Here is a 14,764-nt window from a genome sequence, read left to right as displayed (position 1 = left end):
ATGTGACTAATATTTTGATCACATGTAATCCAGATTTAATTGTGTCCAAGATGTTATCAAAGAAACATTCTGATTATGTTTGATAACTATTGGATCAAATATAATGCCTCTTTCGTGTTCATTTTTTTCTCCTAAGATTTGACCTTGTGACCTAGTTGTTCACCCAATGTGACCCACTTTTACACGTAATTGAGATTTGATCCAGGGGAACATTATGACCAAGCTTCAACTTAATCAAACCAATTACTACATAAAGATTGTTTCCATTTATATGGTTCCAGACAAAAATCAAAGCACTGACCTAGTGACCTTATGTTTTATCACATTAAATAACCATTTTCAAATGTGTGCGAATGTTCATCAAGGGAAACTTTCTGATTATGTTTGATGAGTATTGGACCAAATATAATGTCTCTAGTGTAGTCTAAATACTTTTCTAAAATTAGACCTAGTGACCTTGTTTTTGAAGCCATGTGACCATCTTTTATTTACGGTCGAAATTGTATCAAGAACAACATTCTGAACAAGTGGGAACATTTTCTGACCATTCGCTACAAAGATATGATCCGGGCAGAAAACATATCACGCACGCGGATCAATGGTTATATTGATGATGACCGGGTTTCGTGTCCTTTTTGAAGTACCGGAACTCGTATGTAGGTATTATGAATTATGAATTATGGATTGTCTACCAAAATCTTGCGTAAGGTTCAGTCTTTGCACTTCAGTAAATAATTACGGATACATCGAACCAATAACCGACAGAAAGGGGAACATCTGCCCTGCAAATAACTGCATATCTTGCATGCACCAAAAGGACAGTTCACGAAGGTATATATATATATATATATATATATATATATATATATATATATATATATATATATATATATATATATATATATATATATATATATATATATATATATATATATATATATATATATATATATATATAGCTAATAGCTGTTACTGCTATGCACCAGTCAATTGTTACCACGGCCCCCAGGTCCGGGGGTATTACGGCGATAGTCGGGAAAATGGGCCGTGTTTTTACCTTCCAGGTGGCCCCGCAGTGTCGGGTGAATGCGGTGGTTTTGTGTTCGCAAAAATATAGCGGGGAATGGGCCTTACCTATGGTCCCTGGGGTGCGGGGGCATTTGGCAGGGATTTTACCATCTGTACGTCTCCGCAGGGCGTGGATTGTACCCGGGGTTGGCTGGACCGACAGTCAAAGTCCCCACTATTCCCCGGACCGGGGGGGGGCGTGGTTACAATGGACTGGTGCATTAGGTATTAAACAAATAGGTTACATAATGTTCATGGTTTGTGCAAGCAGTATCTAGTGTGATTAATTTCAACGAAAATGATAAAAGATATTCGAACTATTTCAACCACGAATCGGACTTTTTGTGGCACTTGATCTGCATTGAGATATCAGGACAAATTTAACTGATAGGGAATTGACAGTTTGTGTTGCACCCATTACATAAATAGGCGTCAAACTTTATTACACAAAAAAACACCATATCAGCAATGACTCAATGGGACAAATAATGAACGTTGATCTGAAAGTTAACAGGGTTTCTTTTCTGCTAACTTGCCACCAGATTCTTTTTGAACCTTATTTGTAAAGTTATTTACTCATTGATATACAAACAGATTTATTTAACTTTTTTTTATATATTTCTTTCACTGGCTTTTCCTTCCTCATCATTTGTAACCAGGTTTTTTGAAGCCCGCCTTTGTAATTTCGATAGGGCACTGATTGATACGGGTCGGGTAGATTACCCGAACTTTCCACAAGGAACAAGAGGTGTATAAATACTGGACGTCTGACATTCCAAAGTAAAAAATTACAGGACTACGGAAAGGTAATACTTTTCTTTATCCGAGACTTAAACGCAGCACAATATAGGTTTGAAGCAAATATATATATATATATTTTACGTTTAAAACCGTAAGAAGCATATGATTTTGGTACAGACTAAAAAACTATTAGCGATATTTTGGCGCTTTTTACTAAGTAATGTGTGGCCACGTAGCTATTAATTGAGAAAAAAACATTTATAAACATTTACTTTTTTATCTGTATCTAAATCATGCGCTTTTTTGTTTAGTTTTTATATTCCAAGTCAATTGAGTCAAATACGGCTCACACATATTATTATATAAATATATATAACTCTAACAATCTTTAACAATTTCTAAGAGGATAAGATAACAGAAACGAACGCATGCTTACCTTCAAATTGTTCGCTTCTAGAGCGATTTATACATTCGAGCAGTTACGAGTGTACTAACAGTATCTAGCTACGCGTGTTATATCGTGATTTAGCTACAAGTGTAATTGCATTATATAGCATTATGTAGTATAGATTAGTATATGAGTATGTAGCGTATCGTGTTATGCCATTATGTAGTTACGAGTGCGATATTATTATGTAGCTCTGCGTGCTTTATCACTATTTAAATACGAATGTTATATCACTGTGTAACTACGAGTGCAATACCATCATGTAGCTACTAAGCGTAACTAAGCGTATATCAGTATGTAGGTACGAGTGTTATATCATTATGTAGCTACGAGTGTTATATCATTATGTAGCTACGAGTTTCATATCATTATGTAGCTACGAGTGTTATATCATTATGTAGCTACGAGTGTTATATCATTATGTAGCTACGAGTGTTATATCATTATGTAGCTACGAGTGTTATATCATTATGTAGCTACGAGTGTTATATCATTATGTAGCTACGAGTGTTATATCATTATGTAGCTACGAGTGTTATATCATTATGTAGCTACGAGTGTTATAATAATAATAATAATAATAATAATAATAACTTTATTTAACGAAGATTACATACAATCATGACATACATACTACTTAATTCCAGCATGGCCTTCACACAAAAAGTATTACAAAAACACATATACTAACTTACATATTAAGCAACATACAAAACATTCAATCACACTATCACTATCATACTTTTCTCATGAAATTCAATATTATTATACATGTATTCAACATTTCTTCGACAATGACAACTCAGTTTAATATGATGATTATATATTATAACAATAATTTCATCCTGTAAATAATGTAGATATATTCAGTAAAACCACATTCAATCAATATATTTTCAACATTTACACATTTGGTAGTATCCATTACAAGTTGTTGCAAGAATGTCATATACGTACATTAACACAATTCATTTATATCGTTATTAGCTACGAGTGTTATCTCATTATGTAGCAACAGGTATTTTATCGTAATTTAGCTACCCGTGTTATATCAATATCTAGCTACGCGTGTTATATCATTAACTAGCTACGCGTGTTAAATCATAATCTAGCTACACGTGTTATATCGTTATGTAACTACGCGTGTTATATCATAATCTAACTACGCATGTTAAATCATAATCAAGCTACGCGTGTTATATCATAATCTAGCTACGTGTGTATATCATTTACTATCTACGCGTGTTTATTTTAATATAGCTACGAGCATTATATCATTAACTAGCTACGCGCATTATACCATTAACTAGTTACGAGTGTTATGTCCTTATCTAGCTACGCGTGTTTTATCATTTTGTTGCTACTATAAATACGCGTAGTATAATCTGTTCTACCATGTATTCGTATACCACCACTATTATCAGATATATATTTTAACTTTTATTTCAGATGAAGCCTCTTTGCCTTGTGTTCGTGATGTTGATCCTTTGCATTCAAGGTACATGTAATTTCCATATTCGTTGGACTCTAGTATACAACATAACAAATTAGAGCTATCACTGGATATAATTTATATCCCTACAACATCAACCTCTTGCTATAAGAAATATCACTAGGCGTGATGTATGCTTCTTGAATGCCCTATGCCGGATAGAATGCATTAAAAACGTTAATGGTCCTAATGATTCTTTTGCACAGCTGAAATAAATTCTTATAAACGTATAAAGTTATGGAGAAAACTATAAAAAAACTAATCAAATGGCAATATCAAAAATTAACAAACTGTTGTTTCTTATGCACATCACTCAAAAGAGGATCGGGGGGGGGGGGGGGGGGTGCGCTCCCGGTGCCATTTCGGACAAGATGTTGTTAACGTTTTCCTGGGGATGTACCCAAAAAAACAATGACAACATTTCGTTACTGACTGCATGTCAAAAAGTTAGGCCCCTAAGAAATGCCGTCTAACGTCAAATCATGGATCCGCCACTCTCAGGGTTTCTGACACTGTTCAGTAAATATGTGCATGAAGTTTGGAGTCAAAGCTCAAAAATGTGCAGTTACCTGGATTTGTGAAAAATAAGTATAAAAGGGATCAAAAGGCAATAACTCAAAAATACCATACTCAGATATGTTTTTGCACAGCGCTTTTCCTCGACACAATCAATATGTGTATGAATTATACAACAACAAAAATGGAATTATGGAGAAAAGTAGACATGTCGCGATGTCCTAGGACGGACGGACGGACGGAAAAGGTTATTCCTATATAACCATACAAAGTATTAGAAGCAAACATATTCAAAATGTACTTTTTTTCAGTGTTGTTATTTTCTTTCTCATATAATGGTATATGATTAAAACACAAAGATTGTATAACTTTAAATGGTTGTCGATATTGTTCCATATTCCAGTACACGGAAAACACTCAATTTACTTCAAAATAAACGTTTCGTTTGTTTCATTTCTGTTTTGATCGTGTGTCGTAAAAATCACTCCGCAGTGCAAAAGAGTGTACGTGGGGAAGGCCAGATATTTTTTCTTCAAATGTTCATGTTTTATTTAGTTTTGATGAACACTCTTTTTCAGGAGTAAAACATACATCCATTGCATGTTTTGTGGTAGACCATTTTTACGAATAAGATTTTAACAGATCTTTTTTTTAAAGCAAATTTGCATATTTTTCGGAAAAGTCTACAGATAATATGAGAATGTTTTGAGTCTAAGTACACAGGACTACTCAAAAAACGAAAGTTATTCAATAAAAGTGTGAAAAATATAACATTGAATCCATTTCCTAGTCACAAAAATTCAAGAATCTTTCTTAAAATTGCTGCAAGCACCACACAGCCTCAAGACATTGTTGATAGGATAATATTGACTATTTTGACACAGCAAATATTCATTTTCATTTCCGAATAAAGCAATTGATTTATTTATTGAAAATCTGTGTTCGTAAAATACGCTCAACTCCTAAAATCACCTACAGTGTATACTTGTTGCAACTTACAATTGCTTAATATTAAACCTTAAAACTATATTTTTAAAACATTTTATGTTTTGTTCCTTCAAACGACTTCCGCACTGTGGAAGGCCCTCAAACGACCAAAAAGTATTTCACAAGTTCTTCGTTATTCCTCCGTAGGAAAGAGAGTTGTTCAATAATGAAGTTTTTTTAAATATGTAAAACCGTAAATAACTATCTCGGGCGTAGCCTTTCATCCGTGATTGGCACAGCCATTTTGAATAAGTATACGTTCTTAAGAACGAGTAACGATCAGAATGCCTGTGCCAATAATGTAAAAACAACAACTATTGATGGAGGGCTAGGCAATATCCATGTTTTACTCTGTGAAATCGAAATAGAAGAATAAAATACAGTTACAGTATAAAAAAGTATTTAGAGAAAATATCACCATTTGCTGAAGGGTTCCAACTTTTGGTATCTTAGTCTTGACACTCCGTATGATTTGCCAAACTTCCTTTCGTCATACAAAAAGGTGCATTTTACAAAAATGATCGAGTATCTTCTAAGCCGAGATTGAATTGGGCACCTACAATGATGCATCCTAAACCTTGTTTTGCATTTCAGTGGATGTACTGTCAGCGGGATCTACCGTACCCCCGTCTGGAACAGGAGCCGGTGGTGGAGGCGGTGGTAAAGCTATCTTACACATTTTGAATTTCAATAAGTTACTAAACCGACTAGTAGTAATACGGGATAGGGATGATAATAACGCTATTATTAAAACATGTTCACGAACTTCATTTGTTTAAAAAGCTGTCAAGTCAAATTTCTTATATTCGTGTCATGTATATAAAAACTTAGCTGTAAATGTATTACATTTTTCATTTCATTTAGACATCTACTTTTCTGATAATGTCTGATAAAAAATACGTTAAAGCCCGATTGTTAATACAATACAATTTCCATTACAGGAGCTGGTTGTCTGGTTGCCGGTTTACTTCCGCTTGTGATCGCCATGGCAACAAGCGCTCGCCGCCTTCTATAATAGTTGTCATGACAACGAAGTTCTGATTCCTTGAAAACTCTGACATTTAATAATAATCATATTTCATCGGAATAAAACTTGATAGTCAAACACTTCAAATGATCTTTATTCGACATTGCGTGTATATTTTTCATTCTATTAATATCCATGTTTTGTCCATCGTACATTGTGCAGTGAAGAAAGAGAAACACACATTCAGATCGGAAACAGTGGAACCCTCTTCCGGGTTATGACACTTTGATGTGGCGTCAAAATTGGCCTCTGTCAGCCATTCTGCTTCTCGAATTTCTCGGAGTGTAGTGAACAAAATGAATAAATTTCTCAAAATCATCTCCGACCACACCAAGCTGATGTTTCTTGGGTTTCATGTTTCATCAACAAGTCATGTTCTTGTAAAAGCCATGCTGCATTGAAACGAAATAACTTCATCACTGACATCTCAAATAAGTACACCATCCAGTTTTTGCTAACCATCAAACTTACAAGTGAGAATTAAGTGGCACAGTAATATCAAGAGATTGCTTTTATGAAAAGCGCTGGTTTACCCCATTGTGGGGTCGTAGTTGAGAAATAACATTAATGGGCATGACATTTTGGACTAGGCAATAAATAAATAGAAGGGTCATCTACTGGTCATGACCTACCTGCATACCAAGTACGTAGTTCCTGGGGTACAAGTATGAAGTTCCTTGGTTCAAGCGTTCTTTAGTTATTGAGCGGAAAAAAGTGTGACGTACGGACTGTTGATCAATAAATTGTTTTCACCTGAATGTCACTGTGGCCTTGACCTACTGACCTCAATTTCAAAGTCAATAGGGGTCATCTACTAATCAAGATCTACTAGCAAACCAAGTATGAAAATCCTGGGCTCAAGCGTTCTTTAGTTATTCAGCGGAGACATTTATTTTAACTCAAGGTCACCTGAACATTTGACCTTCTCGTCTGAAAATCAAAAGGCGCCATCTACTATTCATGACCAACTGGCATACCAAGTATGAAATTCCTGGGTGCAAGCGTTCTTTAGTTATTGAAAGGAAACCGTTTTTAACCACATGGTCACTGCGAACTATACCGCTACCTTGACCTTTGACCAATTGATCCCAAAAGCAATATGGTTCATCAACTGGTCATAACCAGCTGGCATACCAAATATGAAGTTACTAGGTGCCAGCGTGATTTAGTTATTCATCGGAAACTGTTTTTTCACCTCAAGGTCACCACGATCTTGACCTTGGATCTACTGATCCCAAAATATATAGGGGTCATCAGCTAGTTATGACCTACTGGCATACCAAGTATTAAGTTCATTAGTGCAAGCGTTCTTTAGTTATTCAACAGGAAACTGTTTTTTCACCTCAATGTCACCTTGACTTTAACATGTTGACTTACTGATTCCAAAATTAATAGGGGTCATCAATTAGTCATGACCAACTGTCATACCAAGTATGAAGTTCCTTAGTGCAAGCGTTCTTTAGTTATTCAACAGGAAACCATTTGAACTTCAAGGTCACATTGACCATAACATGTTGACCTACTAATTCCAAAATTAATAGGGGTCATCAGCTAGTCATAACCAACTGGCATAACAAGTATGAAGTTCCTAGGTGCAAGCGTTCTTTTAATTATTGAGCGGAAACCATTTTTCAGCTTTAAATCACCGCCAACATAATAAAGGGGCCATGTACCAGCCATGACCAACTTGCATACCAAGTATGAAACCTTGGAACCAAAGGATCTTCAGTTATTGAGCGGAAAAGCTTTTTTTTACCTCAAGATCACAGCAACCTTGACCGTGACCTCAAAATCAATAAGAGTCATCTACTGGTCATGACCAATCTGCATACCAAGTATTAAGCTCCTGGGTCTTAGCGTTCTCAAGTTATTGCCGTCTCTGTGGCCTTGGGCGGGAGGTCGTGGGTTGGATCCCGGGTCGCGTCATACCAAAATACATTAACAGTTGGTACAAGTAGCTGCCCTGCCTGCACTTGGCACCTAAAGGGTAGTGCTTGGAAAAGTGGTGTACTCCGTACTGGTTCAACCCATGAAAGTTGTATCCCTTGTATCAGTGCTTTACACCGACCACATTAAAGAACCAAGAGGTCTCTTCGCAAAGAGCTAGGGTATCGCACCCGGATCTCTTGTATCTCACTCTGTTTTTTCAAGTCTTCCAATGTCTGGATTAGACTGCGAATTGCTGTCACTTCTATCTCGTGTCACTTAAATGGCATTTAAACACAATTTAAGTCGTGATGGCGTCACGGTGGGGACAAGCCATAATGCAACCAATGGGCGCGGGCAGACCTTGATATACTCAAATAAACAACAAAGTTCTCAAGTTATTGAGCGGAAACGAAGTGTGACATCCGAACTGGTGGACTGACTGACAGGGCAAAAAACAATGTCTTCCCAATTCATTGGGGGAGACATAGTTATACTAAGTACTGCATGTATGGAGAAATATATTTGAAAAAAAATGGCTTCACCAAGTCAGGACTGTTTTAAAGGAAATTATTTTTTGTTCGCTTGTCCAACTAAAAAAATACTGAATGAAATTCTAATTAGCCCCGATCCAGCGGGTGAGATTTTAACTTGTTAATATGGAAGAACAGAAAATTAAGATATATGGTATAGAAGTTGACCCTATTTATGAATTGAAACCCCCCAGTAATTAACTTCCTTAAACTATGATTTCATGCTGCTGTCTAAAAAAAGCCCAGAAATGACTTCCAGATTGTTGGTTGGGCCATTCTGTTGAACCACGCATTCGCTACATTATGACAGATAAACCATCGACTGTATGTATATGCAGTAGATATGAATTTTGAATTTTACCTTCAAGTATTACATCAACCCCACTAGCAAGATATCGTTTCACAAAAATAAGGGTACCAACTCAGGTTTATTTTTAAATTGATATATGTGTCACATAAGCCCAATGTATGAGGGCATTATTATATATGTGCATTTTTCCACTGTTAACATGTGTAATGACCATTGCACATTGATAGTTTCTTGAAGCTTAACGGTTGGTTAGTTACAGCCAATGTTATGGTTTTAACACAACCATGAAGATACCAAAGCTTTGACAATATCTGGATTTTTTCTTCTGTCAAGAACCATCACAGAAACATGAAAAATGTCCCCAATACGGCCTACCATTTGAAAATGGTATACTATTAATCATTTGTTTGATTGATTCAGATTGACAAAGCTATACCCAAGACATAAATTATTGCTTTAAAATATATTTGGGAAACACTGACCCTGAAGTGTTATCTTAATCTGAGAGCTATAATTGTATGTGCGACACATGTTTCCTTGATACTCAGTATTGCAATTAAATCAAAATTAGGCAAACTGACATCCAAGTGTGACCTTGACATTTTGACATCAAAACAAGTTTGATGGAAATTTCATAGTCTTTAAAAGATTAAAACACTAAGATATGGCATAGACATGAAGTATTGCTATGAAATGAATTTTATGCAACAATGCCATTTAACCGTGTGTTCTTTTTTATATTAATTAGGAAAATGACAGTGCTTTAGATAGAATACAGACAAAAGAAGTACGGTATTTAAGTAAGTTAATGAAGAGCCACAAATTTGACCAAATGGAATCTGGAACTATTTAACTTGTCATAAAAGAGGAAATTGACATCTTCAATGGGGTTTTTAATCTGAAATAAGAAACAATGTAGATAGACAGACCAGTGATTACTATATAGCCCCTGCAAAAATGTTGCAGTGACCTGAACATATATATAATCAGAGATAAAACATCACAATTTCTCGTAAGCCCATGCATGTAATCTTGTAATGGAACTTATTCTGAAAAAGATGTAAGCCAACTGTTTGAAAGGGAAGTATATGAATAAATCCACAGTCAATTAAGATACAGCTGATGCAAAAGAGAACTCTTCCTTCACTCATGCACATCCTTCCTTACACTAAATTTGATTAAAAAGTATGCATTGCTCTTGTAGTCACGTCACAGAGAGAAGGCTAAAAGATTGGGAATTCATTCACAATGCTGGCACTTGAGGAACGAACCAATCAGACCAAGGCTATCTCAATGATAAAAGGTCAATGTAAATCAACAACCTTGAAGGGAAAAGTTCAAAAGGTCATATGTTTTCCCAACTTTAAGGCTGAAACATATTTAATATTTAACTCCCAAGACATAAGCCCACTTGCATGTCCAACATAATGATACAATAATATTTTCTCACATCTATTCAAACATACATCTTCAAGGCTAAATTTCAAATATACTATTACCATAACAGAATCATTGTTGATAAACCTCAAACACAATGAATGTTTGTAAGAAACACATTCAACATTGTTCAGTTTCAAAGACTATTTTAGCATAACAGATGTTATAAGACTAATGGCGATGATAAAAAACAGTTTGTAATCTTTATAAGTTAATTTATTCTATTCCTCGTTAGTGGCATCTTCCTCAGTGCCATCCTCCACAGCCTCTATAAACCACTGGAATTTGTGGCCTTGTCTCATATCTCTCCTGGGATCATACAGCTCGTCAACATTCAATGGAATAGAGTAGTCTGCCGCCACCAACAGCCCCGATTTCCAGGTCTGCAAAATAAAATAAGAATATTGTCACACAGTTAATACAGTTTCATTACTGGTGAACTAAGGTTTATTTGTCAATAAAAGTGTTTTTATTCAAATGAGCGTATACTTCATGTGAAAGGGGCTGTGATCTAAGACTTCATGTGAAAGGGGCTGTGATCTAAGTCCATTGAAATGGGTAATTTGAAGACAATGGGGGATCTCAAACAAATATTTGAACTAAAATCAAAGAAATTTCACTCTTTTAGCTCATTCAAACTAAGTCTGCACTTTTTAACATACATCAATTCTACACTTTTACACGTACACGCACTTAACTTATGGACTGCAGCATAAGCAAAGGTCAGCCCACCTTAGGTGGGTCCTTATAATGCCATATGGCTCAAAGTGGTGTGTAAATATTTGTTTCATCATACCAATAATTTAATACCATTGAATATTTTTAAAGCTCTTTAGATGCGTTTTATTGATCACAGTAAATAGTGTTTCCTAAATCCTTGCAACAAATCTTAGCCACTGTGAAAATAGCAAGCCACACTTACTAGATGTATGACGTCAGCAGTCCATATCACATTTTTGGTGAGGTCCGGACCTGCCAAAAATATGACATCGCCCGCTGACGTCATACAACTGAATTTTATTAAAATACAGTGATATACAGACCAATCAACTTTATATAAACAAAGAAGGGACATATTTATGTAAGGAATAATATTAATAAATATTTATATTCTTATCATGTTTAAAGGCTTGCCAAAATTCAGGAAACTGTTTATTTTGACGAGAAAAACTTGACACTTATCGAAGAATCAAAGATTTAATCTTTTGATTCTGCTTCATTTGAAATGAAGCAAAATCGAAAGAGGGCCATCACTCGTTTACCTGTAAACACTGCCATTATGTCGGAACAAGAAATATAAATTGACTACTGGAAACATCTTTTAAGAGGCAGTTGAGTACACCCAGCGAGATATAAATTCCCAGTGACTTATTTACCAAAGATGACCCATGTTTAAATTTGATGCAGATTTCAACAGGACAATCTTTCTGATCAAGTCTCACAAAGGTCAGGTAAAAAATGCAGCCTCTAATTTGTAAACATTTTCTTTTACTAAAATTTGACCCAGTTTTTAACTTGATATGACCCATATTCAAACTTGATTGAAATTTCATCAGTCTGGCCAATATTTAGAACTATTGGTCTAAAATAGCGGCCTCTAAAGTGTAAATAAACCAACTATTGACCTCAGACAACCCACCTACCATAAAAGCTCCACCTGAGCACAAAAAAAGATAAAGGCCCATAACATATTATTTTCAACAGTTACTGATTTTGATTATATATTTTGTAACAGCAACCTTGACCACATCAGTCCCATATATTATCCCTACCTTCTTATGAGCTCTTTTCTTAACAACTAATCACAGTCACTATATAAGTCAATTCTAACTAAAGATAGTGAATCCTAATAAATTTTCTATTTTCCATGACGTTGACAACATCACCAAACATGCAATCCAAAGGTTTATATGTATGTCTGTGAACTTGCTAGCAATTATACCTAGAAAAAAATGGTATTCTTAAACAAACTTTGTTACTTGAGTTATTGTGCATAAAGGATGTTCTCTTTTGTAACAGCAACCTAAACCTTTAACCTACTGACCCCAAAACTTATCCAAGGTAAGTCTTCAAATTAACTCAAACTGCCTACACAACAAAAATAATCACTCCATATTAATTCTTCATATTAAAATGCTATTTTGCTTAAATAACAGTGACCCCGACCCCGACCCAATCAGTCCCTAAAGCAATCCCCAAAAGCTATGCACTAAGTTCTATCCATATAAATCCATATAAATCAATTATTACTAAAGTTATTGAGCAGAACCCAACTATTTGACTCTAACCCAACAACATATACCAGGAAATCTGTATATATGCTTCAAACATGTCATCCATGAAACACACATTCTATCGTTAAACTTACATAGAAAACAGTGGCCCCCAACAGCAATGCGGATATAACCATGTGCATGTTGTAATTGGCCTGTTTCTTGGCATAGACCTCTGCCCATGGCCCCAAAGGTTTAGCCATCCAGTTCATTGAACCTCGATTAACTTCCACCTTCTCTTTCACTGTCATGAATTCCATTGGAAACTCCTGTTTGTAGTTTTGATCAAGCTGTTCCTGAAGTTGTGTATTCTGGTATGTTGCACTACCTGTAAATAAGTTCATTAATCCGGTCTAAGTAATTGCAGAACTTACAGATCATGTGTAAATTTACATATTCATTTCCTTTGAAATACCAATTGTATAAAACTTTCACACTCTTCAGTATTTGCATGTGGATTTGATTCTTCAATCATTAATCTTTTAGGTTGGTTTTCAAACAAAATGTTGACTTCGCCAATTCAGTAATTCTCAAAAAGAAAAATAGTTAAAATTCTTCATTAAAAATCCACAAAAATTAAAAGAAACCTTAGATATGTCATAGAATAACAGGCATTCTTTTCCCAATTTGATTTTTTTTATTTATTCATTTCAGATTCAAATAAAACATTTCAATCAATGATGTGTAAGTTTAAACATTTCTCTGTGAAATTAAAGATTACAGGTTGACGATCAAAACCTGAAAAGGACACAAATCTCAAACACCTGTTCTAGTACCGTTTCTTTCCTCTGTTATGTTGACCTACAATGGCTTTGCATTTATACATTTTTAACCAAAGAAGTCTAATGATATATTGTTCCTGGATTTATTTCACAAGAACAGATACAATACTGACAAAACTTGTTTTGGGGAAAACCAAATGCTATAAATAAATGTGCAAATTAGTCATTACCCATTTGAGAATTAGAGGATTTTTTTTAACGTTTTGGTATTTTGGAAACATCAACCATAACACAAGCATGACTATTTTGATATTTTTTTAACATTCAAGGCAAAATTATTCATTTAACGAAATAACACTAACAACTGCTATGAAAACCCCCCAGATAAAATGAGAAATTACAATTACTGCTTCTTGCCAAATACTGCTTATTAACCACATCCTTTTGTTAAACATAAGCAGAATATTTAAAGAATGGTGTGTTATTTTATAGAAAACAACACTTTTTAAGTTTGGGCATTTTTTCCTCCATAGCATAATTGAAATAGTGATTTTGTGTCCATAGAATGAACAATTTTCAACATAGTATAAGATTGTGAATTTGTACCATTAAAGTAAACCTGGGTGGAAAAGTGGCCCAGTGTAGGGCTTTAACCCACGACGACCGGAACACTATAGCACGGCACTCTAACCAACTTTGCTAACTGGGCGGCTGGTTCTAACTCACACACACTACACTCCTCCCCCCATTAATCTTTTAGGCCATCAGAGGCACTCCTGCCATTAACTGCTGCCACCAATAAAGTAAACCTTGGAGGAAAAGTGCAACCAGTGTGGGGCTCAAACCCACGACCGCCGAAACACTAGCACGGCGCTGTAACCAACTTGGCTAACCGGGCAGCTGGTTCTAACCCCCAAACACTACACTATTGACACATTAACCCATGATGTTTCATCCGGATTTTTACCTTAAAAAACAAACTCCCCAAAATAACTGTTAAAACCCTACTAAATTGCTCGGATTGAGGGCCTCAGCCATGACTGTGTCCGAAATGTACATTATCCGAACCAAGAAATCCCAAGGTCAACAGAAGTTATATGAACACTATGACGCTATAAAAATGATCAGAAAGATATCTTACTTCCATATCGAATGTGCTGTTGCAAAAGAGACCTGGAAGGTCGAATAATGGTCCTTAGAATCGTCATATCTGTATAGTTACGTGACTTTTCGTTTCCTTTGGTCTACGACCGACCGAATCGCTACCAGGTATATGAACGAAAG

At 35.4% G+C, this 14,764-nt stretch overlaps 1 protein-coding gene and 1 long non-coding RNA gene across 3 annotated transcripts; one reads left to right on the top strand and one right to left on the bottom strand.

Annotated features, from left to right (window-relative positions):
* Positions 1–1,790: 1,790 nt before the first annotated feature.
* Positions 1,791–6,613, top strand: LOC128226669 (uncharacterized). Of its 2 annotated transcripts, none has more exons than XR_008259714.1 (4): positions 1,791–1,874; positions 3,707–3,755; positions 5,847–5,912; positions 6,194–6,613. It is a non-coding gene; the product is annotated as an uncharacterized LOC128226669 (long non-coding RNA). The 2 variants fall into 2 exon arrangements; XR_008259715.1 differs by lacking the exon at positions 1,791–1,874 and adding an exon at positions 1,892–1,918.
* A 3,873-nt stretch (positions 6,614–10,486) lies between these two features.
* LOC128226668 (uncharacterized) lies at positions 10,487–14,764 on the bottom strand. The gene is made up of 3 exons (XM_052936649.1): positions 14,622–14,764; positions 12,854–13,086; positions 10,487–10,868 (listed from the first exon to the last, which is right to left on the bottom strand). The coding sequence occupies exons 1-3, from the start codon at positions 14,686–14,688 to the stop codon at positions 10,707–10,709; spliced, it is 462 nt and encodes a 153-aa protein (XP_052792609.1). The 5' UTR covers positions 14,689–14,764; the 3' UTR covers positions 10,487–10,706.

The sequence above is a fragment of the Mya arenaria genome, chromosome 3, assembly GCF_026914265.1.
Source record: "Mya arenaria isolate MELC-2E11 chromosome 3, ASM2691426v1".
NCBI classification, from domain to species: Eukaryota; Metazoa; Mollusca; class Bivalvia; order Myida; family Myidae; genus Mya; species Mya arenaria.
This window is presented reverse-complemented; position numbering and strand designations above follow the sequence as displayed.